The sequence below is a fragment of the Corylus avellana genome, chromosome 1 (genome assembly GCF_965113065.1).
Source record: "Corylus avellana chromosome 1, dhCorAvel1.hap1.2, whole genome shotgun sequence".
Lineage (NCBI taxonomy): Eukaryota > Viridiplantae > Streptophyta > Magnoliopsida > Fagales > Betulaceae > Corylus > Corylus avellana.
The window spans coordinates 35,810,105-35,823,829 of NC_142490.1; the positions used below are offsets into that span (position 1 = coordinate 35,810,105).

At 34.2% G+C, this 13,725-nt stretch overlaps 2 protein-coding genes and 1 pseudogene across 4 annotated transcripts; 2 read left to right on the forward strand and 1 right to left on the reverse strand.

Annotated features, from left to right (window-relative positions):
* Window positions 1-4,955: 4,955 nt before the first annotated feature.
* Window positions 4,956-5,703, reverse strand: LOC148589759 (uncharacterized; annotated as a pseudogene).
* A 2,078-nt stretch (window positions 5,704-7,781) lies between these two features.
* Window positions 7,782-11,286, forward strand: LOC148589760 (uncharacterized). Of its 3 annotated transcripts, XR_015911897.1 has the most exons (4): window positions 7,782-8,740; window positions 9,937-10,157; window positions 10,264-10,493; window positions 10,948-11,286. XR_015911897.1 is itself a non-coding variant. In XM_088515518.1 (3 exons), exons 1-3 carry the CDS (start codon window positions 8,022-8,024, stop codon window positions 10,347-10,349), a joined length of 1,026 nt encoding a protein of 341 aa, XP_088371644.1. In that variant the 5' UTR covers window positions 7,782-8,021; the 3' UTR covers window positions 10,350-11,286. The 3 variants fall into 3 exon arrangements, 2 of the variants coding, with proteins under 2 accessions (XP_088371644.1, XP_088371671.1); XM_088515518.1 differs by having other exon boundaries at window positions 10,264-11,286; XM_088515545.1 differs by lacking the exon at window positions 10,948-11,286 and having other exon boundaries at window positions 9,937-10,165; window positions 10,264-10,357.
* LOC148589761 (pentatricopeptide repeat-containing protein At2g35130-like) lies at window positions 10,354-11,957 on the forward strand. The gene is made up of 4 exons (XM_088515578.1): window positions 10,354-10,467; window positions 11,015-11,191; window positions 11,635-11,665; window positions 11,770-11,957. The coding sequence occupies exons 2-4, from the start codon at window positions 11,041-11,043 to the stop codon at window positions 11,816-11,818; spliced, it is 231 nt and encodes a 76-aa protein (XP_088371704.1). The 5' UTR covers window positions 10,354-10,467; window positions 11,015-11,040; the 3' UTR covers window positions 11,819-11,957.
* Window positions 11,958-13,725: the final 1,768 nt, after the last annotated feature.

Consider the following 13,725-nt stretch of genomic DNA (forward strand, 5'->3'; position numbering starts at 1 on the left):
ATTTTGATTGAGATGGGTAAGGGCTGAAGTTTAAAAGATAAGAACTATTTCTTCAGTGAACCAAACTGTTCAACAGAGTATATAATTATTTTCACTTCCGAATTGGATATCTAATTCTGTTGTTGTTTTGAAGATACTTGGCATGCTTAATAATTTATCAGCTGCGCACCTTTGCAGTAAAATCAATTTTTTTATAACATTGTCTTCTTTTCTATATTTTGAGAAAATGCTCTAGTGATCTCTGAGGTTTTCTCTTTTATCAAATTATTGTTTTAAGGTTTAAAAGTTATCTAATAACTCATTGAGGATCGCACCATTATTAAATAATTCTCTCTATACCTCTTTTGTTAACTTTTTTATTGTGATGAGTGATACAAGGCCATCAAGATTGTCATGTCCAATAAAAAGGTAACACGTATCCAAACAATCAATCAACTCGCTTACATTAGAAACACACCACACTATATTTGCCAGGTTCATATTTGCCATGTCATTGATACGAACGGCAGTCTAAACTTGAAAAAAGTGATGTGTCAACCAAAATTATATATATACATATTAATTTTGAGAATTCTTTAACCAAATACATGTCTTTTTTTTTGGCTCTAAAGAGAAACCAGCTGATCAACTTTTGAAGTGCAATACATTTTGGTCATTATAGGACTATTTGCTTAATATATAATTAATTATTTTTTTATAAGTAATTATAATTAATTATTCATATTACTCGAGGAAGAAACGTAATACATAAGACTTCTAATAAAGTAAAATATTTTATTTTTTCAGGAAATAAACATGTAATGAAACCACACGCTTTGTCTTCTAAAGAAAACTATTTTAAAAGCTTTCGGCTAAAAACTATCTTTTAGTTTTCTGAACAATAAGCATCTTTTTAAAAGTGAAAAAAAGAAAAAAAAAAAAAAAAAACCTTTTGGAAGGAAAATTCTTTCTGGTTGTCTTAATAAGATTTAACGTTTTTAATACGTGACATTTTTCAAGTGTTTTGATGCTAAGAAACGACCTAACTTTTGTAATTTAAGAATCAACAATTTATTTGAAATTGTAGAAAATCCTAATCACAAATTTCCATGGTAGAATTGTTGTTAAGCGGCAACAATAGGCAAGAAAATAATTGAAAGTAACTTGTATCAAACGGCAACCTAAAGAATTAATCCTCTTTGTCTAACAAATTAACAACGACAGACAAGGTAGTTCATACTTCATTAATATGTGGGATTGCATGTCCTCAATACTCACAACAACAACAAAAAATGCATGCCCCCATCGGTGATAGTAACTTTATCTTCTAAAAAGGGCATTTCAGTAACTTTATCTCAACAAAATGACGTCGTTTTAACTTTTCCATCCATTTTAACGGTATTACCTAACGGAGTGGCCAAATTGCAAAATGTTGGTAGTTTGGAGAGCTACTTTATCACATTTTGAACATTAGGGGACTAAATTACAAATGACTGGTAGTTTGAGGGGTCATTTTATATTTTTTCCTTTTTTTTTTTTATTTTATTTTTTTTAAATATATTAGGGAGTAAAATATCTTGCAATTATGTAAAGGAAAGGAGGTGCATGTGATTGCTGAAGCATCGTCAATTCCTCTCCCTTAATTACTTGGATGAATGAAATCTAAACTAAGCTTAAAAGAAAGCCTACTCTACCTGCATGCCTAATACTCAAAGGAGATCCTCCCATGGGTGAAAAGGGGTCTATATATAGCAACTCATCAAGATAAAATAAATTAAATCTAGATATTTTGTGAAGGCGGATTGATATAAATCTTAGGTATAATTTATTCTTAAGCCGTATGCGACATTTAAGAATTGCAAGATATCATTACGCTTTGTAACCAACATCTACAATGACCCACTCTATCGATACTAATTTGATGGTAGGACTTTCTATTTTGGCGGTTCTTTTCATCTACCAGTATTCAATGAGTTAATGTTATATTCATACATAGTACCATATTTTAATCCATCCTATATGTTGTACCCCGTGACTCGGCCACAAAGCCGTAACGCATTCAATTTCATAAATTAAACCTTGGTAGGCAATAAGGAAGGTGTTGAAATATTGTCATTTTTTAACTAACCCTACGACTTTTAAATCTGGTGATGATTTTTTTTTATTTTTTTATTTTAAAAAAAGTATTAGGTGATGACATAAGAATGATGAACCTTACAATGCAATGCATTTTGGAATGTCAAAAGTTCACATGCACAATTAAGCTCCTGATTTCTCGTTAAATCTTTTCGTGTGATATGACACTTATGAAGTTTTATTTTGGAGTGTTGAATTGGATATTATTGTCCTCTATAATTCATAGGTTATTTTACAAAGGGTATAAATTTCTTACAAACTGGGTTGAAAAAATTTCTTGAACTAGTATCTAAAAATGTCATGTAGTCCTTGAGCATATGAGAAGAACATGTAATTTTTTTTTTTTTTTTTAGTTAATGCTGTTAAAAAGCATGTGAATTTTTTTTTCTTCAGAAATTGATGCTTAATTAGCCTTAAAACATTTTTGAGATTTCATTTCTTTTTTGAACTAGTATAACCACAAAAATTTAATTTCATTTTTGAACTAAGAAATCAAGGTTGATGTTTAATTTGCCTTAAAACACATCAAATAGAGCGCCGCCTACAATTCTGCTAGGGTTTCTTCTCCTAGCAGAGAGCGCCACCTAGAGGGGGAGAACTTTTGTTCTCCCCCGCCTCCCCTCTTCCTCCTTGGTTTTTCCTCCCCTTCCCTCCCCCTCTTTTTCCCCTTTGCTTGTCTTTGTTTTCTGCTTATTTGTTTGGTTTTGGCACACTTTGTGCGTTCCGTTCTTGGGGGATTCACTCAAACTACCCCTGGTTTTTAGAGTGCGCCACTTATCTCATCTGCGTCGCTTTTTCGTCCACCGTCCACTGCCGGGTCTGTTATCGCGCCCCCCCACTGTGTTTCACTGGCCCTATTCACTTCCAACACCAGCTTCGATTTCCAGCAAGCACGCGATCAGCCTTTCTTCCGGCCGTCGTCATTCGCCTAGTGTGCTCCTGTTTTTTGGCTTTCTGGTTTTTTTGCTTTCATTTTCCCAGCATTTTTTCATTTCTGTTGTTTTTTCCCCTGTTATTTGTTCCTTATTTTATATTTCCTGTTGTTTTGTTGCTTGTAATAAGGCTATGTTCTCTTGTTGATTCAAGAGGTATCTGTTTATGGTCCAAACCCTTGAGTTGTGGATGAGATCTATATTCTGGCTTTCGGGTCGATGAAGAAGAGTTTCGGCATGAGGGTTTTCTACTCCTAGGTAGAGGAATAAGAGTTATCTATGCATTGGAATGAGTTTGTCTGGAGCAGATCTGTTGTTATATCTGAAGATTAGTTATGGATTTGCGGATTTTGTTTGAGATTAGGATGGTTGTATCTTTGACGTTATCTTCAACGTTTTGTAACCTCGTAGCTTCGGCTATGGTTGCTTCAGAGCTTTTTGCTTTGTATTATAAGAGCTTCATGCTCGTATTATCTTTGAATGAATGTGACTAGAATGTTTTCCTCTACAAAAAAAAAAAAAATTTGTTCTTATAGTTATATACAATTGTACGTGATAACCATATGTGACTATATGTTTGTTACGGGTCTATGATTCGGTAATAGTATATTAGAATTATTATTAAATAAGGTAATGATATATTATTATCCTTATTAGGAAAATACGAGACTTGTTCATAAAGCAATATCTCTAGTAGGAAATATGAGATTTGTCTCCTATTAGAATTATATTTTCTATTTACGTGTATTTCTATTTTTACCATGTAATAATCTATATAAACCTAAGAGTGATCAATAAAAAATATGTGAACTTTAATATTCATCTCTAGTAGTTGTTTTGGGAGGTCTAGGGTTCTTCGAATTACCCTAAAATTGGGAGGCCTAGGATTCCTCGAATTATCCTACCAAAATCTATCGCTCTTGTTGATTATTCATCCCTCGTTACGGGCCACCAAACAGCCAATTGTTTCTGGTGGTATGCTTAAAATAGTTCAAATGACAAAACACCACAAACTTTGTTGCAGTTTCAGATCATACCTCTTGTTTGGTGACAATGTTTATATATTGGTACAATAATCTATGGATATGGCCAGTAATTCTCAAATGATTTACTATTTTTGGCCAACTTATTTCAGAATACCAATGCATGCTGCTTCTTTGTCATGAGTAATTTCAGAATGGCTTTTTCCTATTCCTCCTCTTTAATTGCCTTCTTGCTGCAAAGTCTCAATCTATTATACCGTCCTCATTGATTTTGTGATTTTCTATTCTAATGGTTCTTAGTCCTTAATGATTCTCTAATCGTGACGTTTTTGAGAGTTGTGTTACTAAATTAGTTCTCTTGTGCCTTGCTTTTTGCAGAGTGCTAACCCCAGCTCAGATTGATGATTATTTAGCTGAAGTGGAGTAGTTTGCTGGCTGCTATTGCCAGACAGCCATGAAGAGATATTTTTAATCAAATTTGTGTTGCATTGTAGGAGGGGTGATCAATTTGATGTAAACTAATTTGTTTTGAATTGATAGGATTAAGTTACTTCCTAGAATTGAATTGGAGCAGCAAACTTAGACTGTTGTTGTCCTTTGTTTTGAATGCCAAAACTTAATTTAAAAAATGGCTTTTCCATGCAGTCCCAAAAACAAAAATAGAAATGGAAAAAGAGAAAGATCTGTGTTTGAGTTTGTCCCCTTCCAGTTTCTTAGTACTAAAATTATTCAAGCTAATTCAATGTTGGTAGCTTCTTTTGAGTTTATTGGCCCCAGTAGCCAAATCACAGCTAAGTTTTTTTTGATTTATGTTAATTTTGATTAAGATGGGTAAAAGCTAAAATTTTAAAAGAGAAATAAAATTGTTTTTTCATCTCCTACTCCGAATTCCTCATTTTGGCTATTCAGTGGCCAAAGCAAAGCATCATTTATCATTATCATATAGTTGGAACTCAACATCCTTTATTGCATGCTTTCTAATGAAGTTATGAAGAGCCATAGATGCCACCACGATTTTCACTTGTTTATCATAAGGAAAATTCGGCATGCAATGTAATAACTTCCACTTATTTTTCCAAACTCCTAATGTTCTTTCAATAGTGCATCTAAGTGATGAATGTGCATGATTAAAAATCTCATGCATACCCCTCGGTTGGCTTCCGCGACAAAAGTCTGGTAGATGATACTGCTCCCCTTTGTATGGCCCCATGTATCTCTTCATGTGAGGATATCCTGCGTCTACCAAGTAATATTTTCCTTCAAAAAATATACGAATAACGGTCATAAAAAAAATATTGAAAAGTATATTTTTTTTCATGTATAATTCATAATTGTTATTTTTATTAAATACAAACTTCTAGGTGGGTGTGGAAATCGTAATTCTTCCTTTCGAATAGCTTCCAAAAAAATACGTGTATCATGTGTAGTACCTTCCCATCCTGCCCAAACAAATGTGAAACACATATGAAAATCACAAACAGCCATAACATTTTGAGTACCTTTTCGACCAGTATATGGTATTTGTTTTGATGGAGAAATTTTAACTGGCACATGGGTTCATTAATGGTTCCAATACAATCTTTGAAGTATGGCCAATACCGCTCATCATCACGAATTTTACTTGGAACATCCCTAAACTCCCTATCGATAGGATTAATAATGTTAATCACCATTTTTGAAACGGCCATTAAAACACTAATAAAATGTCTACTAATTGTTTCTCCTGAATGTTGAAACTTTTCTTGCACTATTCTATTCCCAAACCCATGGCCTAAAGTATTCAAAAATATAGCCACCAACTCTTCAACAGTTAATTTCCTAGTACCTCTTAAATGATATATTTCCTTCAACTCTTTACACAAGTAAATGAATGCGTGCATTTTCATTCTGAAATTTTGTTTGCACCTATCAAGATTACCTTGTAAAATCTCCATAACCCACTTATAACTTGTTTGAGAAGAAGTCCTACAAGGTTCTTTTGCAATATATGACATATAATGGTTCTTAACAAATTCTATTGCTGCAGCTGCTAGAATAAAAAATCATTTTCATTTTCCTCTTCACTATAATCACTATCACTTGTATCATCTTGAGTGTTATAATCACTATTGTAAGGAAAAAAATAAAGAAATAAACACAAAATAAATATATAAGCACCCATAAAAATAAGAAAAAGAGATAAAAAAAAAAAAAAAACATTCAAATAAATCCTTATAACTTTTCAAATAGTTCATAACAAAACAACATTAAAAAATAACAACATTATTCCATGCTACGACGATTAATTTCTCTATTTCCCATTCGCTTGATAAAGTCAATCTGCAACCATGGCTCTTTAATAGTCACAAACATCTATCTATGTGATCTCTTAAGAAATATCTATGTTGCAAACTTAAGGATGTCAATGTCATTTTCTCTTTCAGCAATCCTCCAAACAACATCTATAACCTCTTCAATATTACATCCACATTTATCGTAGCTCTTAGATGATACTGTATACTTACTTTCTATTACATCACAAATACAACTCAAATGTTGATTAACGATTTGAACTCATTTCTTTCTATTCCTGCAACAAGAATAACATTAAATAGTTCACGTAAACTAATTATTTCTCTCCCATCATAAGCTTTATCTATATATATATAATGAGCATGTTGTACACTCGAACCCATGTGGGGGCTTTCCCACTGCACACTCAAACCCATGTGGGATAAATATGAAGAAAAGTGGGGTGGGGTTTTTTTTTAATTAATTAATTAATTTTTTAAATATTGTACGTAGCGTGCTGCAGTGGTGGATAATTCATATTGTTTTTTTGGGCAGAAGAACCCACATGGGGGCTTTCCCACTACACGCTCAACCCATCTTCTATCACTGTCTCACTCTCAAACCCATCTTCTATCACGATGCCCAAAACTATCTAGGCAGGTGAGTTATCTCTCCTTTATCTTCTTCCTTTGGATCTATTCTCTATACTATTCAATGTTCATCTATATTTTTCCTATATGTCTTATGTAATAAATGTCAAGATATGTGTTTTATTGAAAAAAAAAGAAAAAAAAGAGATGAGCAAAAGCAAAATTAAACGGAGCTATAGCTCATTTGCTTGGATCTCCCTCACTCTGGAGCAGCTCCAGCCGCGGCAACGAGAAGGATTTATCAAAGGGTGGAAAGAGATGCTTATATATGGATTTGGTTGGCATTTTGTGAAATTTGTAAGGATATATTTGTCTGTGCAAATATTTCATTAATCACAAAATTGTGGCGCGCCTTTCTTCTAATCATCCGCTTGAGCAGAAGCTTCATTACCTAGCTTACACTCAAACGTGGATTTGAACGTTTGAAACTTCAAAAGCCCTTTCACAACCATTTTACCAAACGACCGTATTTTGGCTGAAACGAGCTTTTGATGCTCCCTTTCACAACCATTTTACCAAACAACCGTATTTTGGCTGAAACGAGCTTTTGATGCTTCATACGCGCGTTTTGGGTCTGCGGCTCTTAGAGAGAAGAAAAGTTGGCAAATTAAATTATCATACACTTCAATCAACAAGGAAGAGAAAAAGGCTGATTTCAAGTGCACAAAATGGTGTACCATGTTTTTTAATTTTTTAATTTTATTTTATAGATGGGCCTAGAACTCAAACTAACCCAGCCCATAAGTTCTGCACCTACCCTGACAGCCCATACCCAGAAGAAAACTATATATATATTGCAAACCCTATTTTCCCCTACGGCTACTCTTTTCAATACTTTTGCAATCCTCTCACGATTGCGTTTCTCTTGAGTGTTCTGTCGCTCTCAAATCGATTTTCGCTCCCCAGTTGTTGCCATCGTATTTTCGCTAATTTGGTTTGCCCTACTGTCAAGCGGCAACAGCTCCGCCGAATCCCACCCATCGAAGATCTGCCATCCTCTTGCAAACCCTATTTTCTGCCATCCTCTTGCCATCGTCTCACGATTTTCGCTCCAATTGCAAACCCTAATAATGCCGTCAAGCGGCAGCTCCTACGGTTTCAGCTTTAGAGTGTGGGATTTTCGAAGAATCGAAGATCTCTCCGACTCGCGCCCACACGCGCCGGATGAGGTTCCCATCCAATTTCGCGCGACTGAGGTCCTTAAAATAAAGAAATCCATCATCGGCAATGACGATCGTCAGGTGTCCGTCGCGCAAGCGCGATCTCGCACGCGATCAAAAACCTTCTGGGTCCCCAAACGCGTGGCTCTGTTGTGCGATGGTGGCGCGCGCATGCTATCCTTGCTTTCGGACGTGGGTGCCCCCGCAGAGCATCAGGAAGCGGTAGCGCGAGATATCTCATCGGCCGCCGCGGCTCGATCTGTCGGGATGGGAACGTCGCCGATCGCGGTAACCTTTCAACACACCACGCTTGTGGTTGTGGATGATGTGAATGATGATGATGAAGAGTACGATGAGATGGATATGGGTTTGAGGGAGTCCATGGCGGTAGATGTGGCGAGGCCCATCCCGGCCACTCGATCTGCGATTGAGGGATTGAAGAAGGTAACCTTTGAAGAAGATGGGCTTCGGTCGATCGGAGAATGCATAATTTGCACAGAGGAATTTGAGGGTGGGCTCGAACTCACGCGGCTGCCGTGCTCCCATGTCTATCATGGAGATTGCATTGTCAAGTGGCTGGAGAAGAGTCATCGCTGTCCCCTCTGCCGCTACCCATTGCCCTATGTTCGGTGAGATGGGGAAGGATTTTAATTTCTTGCTCAGGTTTTGTTTTGTTTTGTTTTTTTGTTTTTTTTTTCTTATCTAGGGTTTCATTTTTTATTAATTTTTTTTTATACGGATATAATTTTTTTTCCTCTCAATTTTTTGTTTGTTTATTAGGGTTTCGTCTTCTTTTTTGTTCTTTTTAATGATTAGTTGTTATTAGTTCTTTGTAAACCACCATTTTGATGTTGGATTCAAAGTGAGTCCCAAATTATTTGAACAATCTAATAAAATCGTACAGTTTTCCAGAAAGTTCAAGATTTTGTGTTTGTTGCAATTTGCTGTTGAGTCTTATTATTGTTTGTCTTTGGATAATATAACATGTACTTCCATGCATTCATAAGTCTAATCCTCACTGTGTCTATGCATTTCAACCGGTCTGTGTTTGTATCGTGTTCTTGATTTTCTGTTCTCAATTTTATGTTGATTCTTTCTGGGCAGTTTTCTTGTTGAATCGATATGTTAGTCTTGCTCTGTTTTTTGGTTTTTATGGCATTCGCATCAATTTGGAGATGTGTTTTTGCGAAATAGTACACAACATAAGCAAGAAAGAGTTTCTCCAGACACATGTGTTATAGTGGCTTTTATGCTTAACCATTTTGTGCTTGAAGTAACACACTCACACACTGTAAGGTACACAATGGATTTCATGTCAAGTTCACTTATTTTCTACACTGTTTTTGATCATTTTATAGCATTTTGATTGGTTTCAGGACATGGGTTCTTATAATTATCACACAAACAAGTACACATGCAATGAAGTTTCAAGAATTTATCTTCATTGGTTGCCATACTTCAGGGTTTTTTTTTTGTTTTTTCCTTTGCATGTGATTTTAAAAGAATTGTAATTGAGTTCTCAAAACAATAAATAATCATACTTATCTAACTGCGGGTCTTATAATAGTTAAGACTTACGAATACGGACATAAGGAGCTTCCATTTATATGAATTATGGCTTCTATTGCCACATATTTGCCTTTTAGTTTGAAAGAGGTTTTAGAACCTCTTTTAATTCAGTTTGTGCACCAAAGACCATGCCTTGCATGGTTCTACTGTTGCCTTTTATGAGGTAATGGCTTTTGATGAAAAGTGTACATTGTGAGAACATGTTTGGGAGATTATATTTGTGAAATTTTAATTAACCATGAATGAACTTTTGTAGGTTGATTTTTGGTTGTCCATATAGCTATATATTCATAGATCCAAGAAGCTATAAGAGTAGTTTCAAATGCATAGCCAAGAATTCCAGTAGTGAGGCTGTTGCGAAAAGCAAACACATAGCCAAGAATTCCAGTGTTGAGGCTGTTGCGAAAAGCAAACGTGAAGGTCTTTATATGACAAACGTGGCCAATGGAGAGGCTTTAATCCCAAGAAGTTGTCTAGGCAACGATGTAATGCAAAACTTTACACTTATATTTATGTGCTTCAAAGTATTCAAGTATAAATTAGAAACAAGTATTCAAATATTTGATGCATCATCTTTTTACAGGTGGCTCTTTAAGAGGACGAGGATGGAAATATGGATCTGGTTTTGTTGATGGAATTTTTCCAGTACTGAGCCCCATTGCTCAGTAAATTTTGCAGTTTGCACAGAATAACCTGGATCCCAATAAACTCCAGGGTTCTCTCGACACTCTCCCAATCTCTCATACCACTTGGGATGCTGTCATCAATGTAGTTCAACTTCATCTCGGTAAACAATATGATTCAATTGTGTTGGTGAGAATTTAGTACCTCTTTCTTATTTTATTTTGTTTTTCTAATTCCTGACACAAAGACCCAGAAAAGAATTTATCTGTAGTTGATTTTTTTTTGTTTCTTTGGCTTTGGTTTTAGTTGAATTTTAAAAGGCTAAGTATTTGAATTCTTCAAACTGCTTATAGAATGGAGTTGATAATATTTCTTTCGCACCAATAACTTTGTCATTTTACTTGGTTTCTGTTAGCTCTCTATACTAGCTCAACATTGTCAATCCTGGTATTTTCAATAAATCCACATTGGAATCTTCATGTTTTTCCGATTCTATATTTGTTCATAAGATCCTGTACAAAGCAAACTTAGCAATTGCATTTTTGTAACTAAACTTAGCACACCCGCCCTTTTTGTTGCTATGTATACTTACATTTGACTTTATTTGACTTTTTTTACTGTAAAATTATGAACATATTACCAGATATATGAATGGGTTTTGCACAAGACTACCTTCAAACCAAATGTTATCTGCTACAATTTGCTTATAGATGCTTACTGGAAGAAATCACCGTATATGGATACAGAATCTGCATATTTAGAACTTATGGAAAGCTGGTGCATCCCTACTGAAGATACTTATGCCCTTCTTCTCAAGGCTTACTGCACATCTGTGCTGCTAGAGAAAGCCGTATTTGCTGAAATGCGAAAATTTGGCCTTCCCCCAAGTTAAGTCTCTGTGTGAACTTATAGCTGTTTATATTTTGAGAAAATATGTCATAAATTTTCAACAACTTTGAGAATTCAATTATTGAGTTCATGATCTTTTTTTGTTTCTATCTATGCAGCCAGTATTCTTTTAGCATAATAACTACAACTATAAGAATGCTCTCAAAGGGGCAATATCCTTAAAATCTCAGAAATTCTTCAACTTATTTCAGAATAACAATGTATGCTGCTTCTTTGTCATGAGTAATTTCAGAGTGGCGACATAAGCTTCTTCCTATTCCTCTTTAATTGCCTGCTTTCTGCCAAAAATCTCAATCTATTATACTGTGTATCCTCATTGACTTCTGATTTTCTAATGGTTCTTAGTCCTTAATGATTCTCTAGTCGTGACCTTTTTAAATTGTGTTGCTAAATTAATTCTCTTGTGCATTGCTTTTGGCAGAGGGAACTGGATTGAGAGGTATATTTGAGAGGTATTTTGTCCTTTCACTTTAAGGGGGCAAAAGTACCTTTTAAATATAACTAACTTGATATTTTCCGGTTTAAATCAACTGGAGAAGATCCTAATTTTTTGCAGAGTACTAATACCAGCTGAGATTGATGATTATTTACCTGAAGTGAAGTAGCTTGCTGGTTGCTATTGTCCGATAGCTTTGAAGAGAGATTGTTTATCAAATTTATGTTGCATTTTCCTGATCAATTTGATGTACACTAATTTGTTGTGAATGGGTGAACCAATTTGATGTACACCAATTGAATTGTGCATTTGCAAGCTTTATCATTTTCTTTGTATTAAAATAATTATAGTTAATTCAATATTGATAATTTGATCTGAGTTCTTATGGTTTATGCTAATTTTGATTGAGATGGGTAAGGGCTGAAGTTTAAAAGATAAGAACTATTTCTTCAGTGAACCAAACTGTTCAACAGAGTATATAATTATTTTCACTTCAGAATTGGATATCTAATTCTGTTGTTGTTTTGAAGATACTTGGCATGCTTAATAATTTATCAGCTGCGCACCTTTGCAGTAAAATCAATTTTTTTATAACATTGTCTTCTTTTCTATATTTTGAGAAAATGCTCTAGTGATCTCTGAGGTTTTCTCTTTTATCAAATTATTGTTTTAAGGTTTAAAAGTTATCTAATAACTCATGAGGATCGCACCATTATTAAATAATTCTCTCTATACCTCTTTTGTTAACTTTTTTATTGTGATGAGTGATACAAGGCCATCAAGATTGTCATGTCCAATAAAAAGGTAACACGTATCCAAACAATCAATCAACTCGCTTACATTAGAAACACACCACACTATATTTGCCAGGTTCATATTTGCCATGTCATTGATACGAACGGCAGTCTAAACTTGAAAAAAGTGATGTGTCAACCAAAATTATATATATACATATTAATTTTGAGAATTCTTTAACCAAATACATGTCTTTTTTTTTGGCTCTAAAGAGAAACCAGCTGATCAACTTTTGAAGTGCAATACATTTTGGTCATTATAGGACTATTTGCTTAATATATAATTAATTATTTTTTTATAAGTAATTATAATTAATTATTCATATTACTCGAGGAAGAAACGTAATACATAAGACTTCTAATAAAGTAAAATATTTTATTTTTTCAGGAAATAAACATGTAATGAAACCACACGCTTTGTCTTCTAAAGAAAACTATTTTAAAAGCTTTCGGCTAAAAACTATCTTTTAGTTTTCTGAACAATAAGCATCTTTTTAAAAGTGAAAAAAAGAAAAGAAAAAAACCTTTTGGAAGGAAAATTCTTTCTGGTTGTCTTAATAAGATTTAACGTTTTTAATACGTGACATTTTTCAAGTGTTTTGATGCTAAGAAACGACCTAACTTTTGTAATTTAAGAATCAACAATTTATTTGAAATTGTAGAAAATCCTAATCACAAATTTCCATGGTAGAATTGTTGTTAAGCGGCAACAATAGGCAAGAAAATAATTGAAAGTAACTTGTATTAAACGGCAACCTAAAGAATTAATCCTCTTTGTCTAACAAATTAACAACGACAGACAAGGTAGTTCATACTTCATTAATATGTGGGATTGCATGTCCTCAATACTCACAACAATAACAAAAAATGCATGCCCCCATCGGTGATAGTAACTTTATCTTCTAAAAAGGGCATTTCAGTAACTTTATCTCAACAAAACAACGTCGTTTTAACTTTTCCATCCATTTTAACGGTGTTGCCTAACGGAGTGGCCAAATTGCAAAATGTTGGTAGTTTGGAGAGCTACTTTATCACATTTTGAACATTAGGGGACTAAATTACAAATAACTGGTAGTTTGAGGGGTCATTTTATATTTTTTCCTTTTTTTTTTTTTTTTTTTTTTTTAAAAAAAAAAAAAATATATTAGGGAGTAAAATATCTTGCAATTATGTAAAGGAAAGGAGGTGCATGTGATTGCTGAAGCATCGTCAATTCCTCTCCCTTAATTACTTGGATGAATGAAATCTAAACTAAGCTTAAAAGAAAGCCTACTCTACCTGC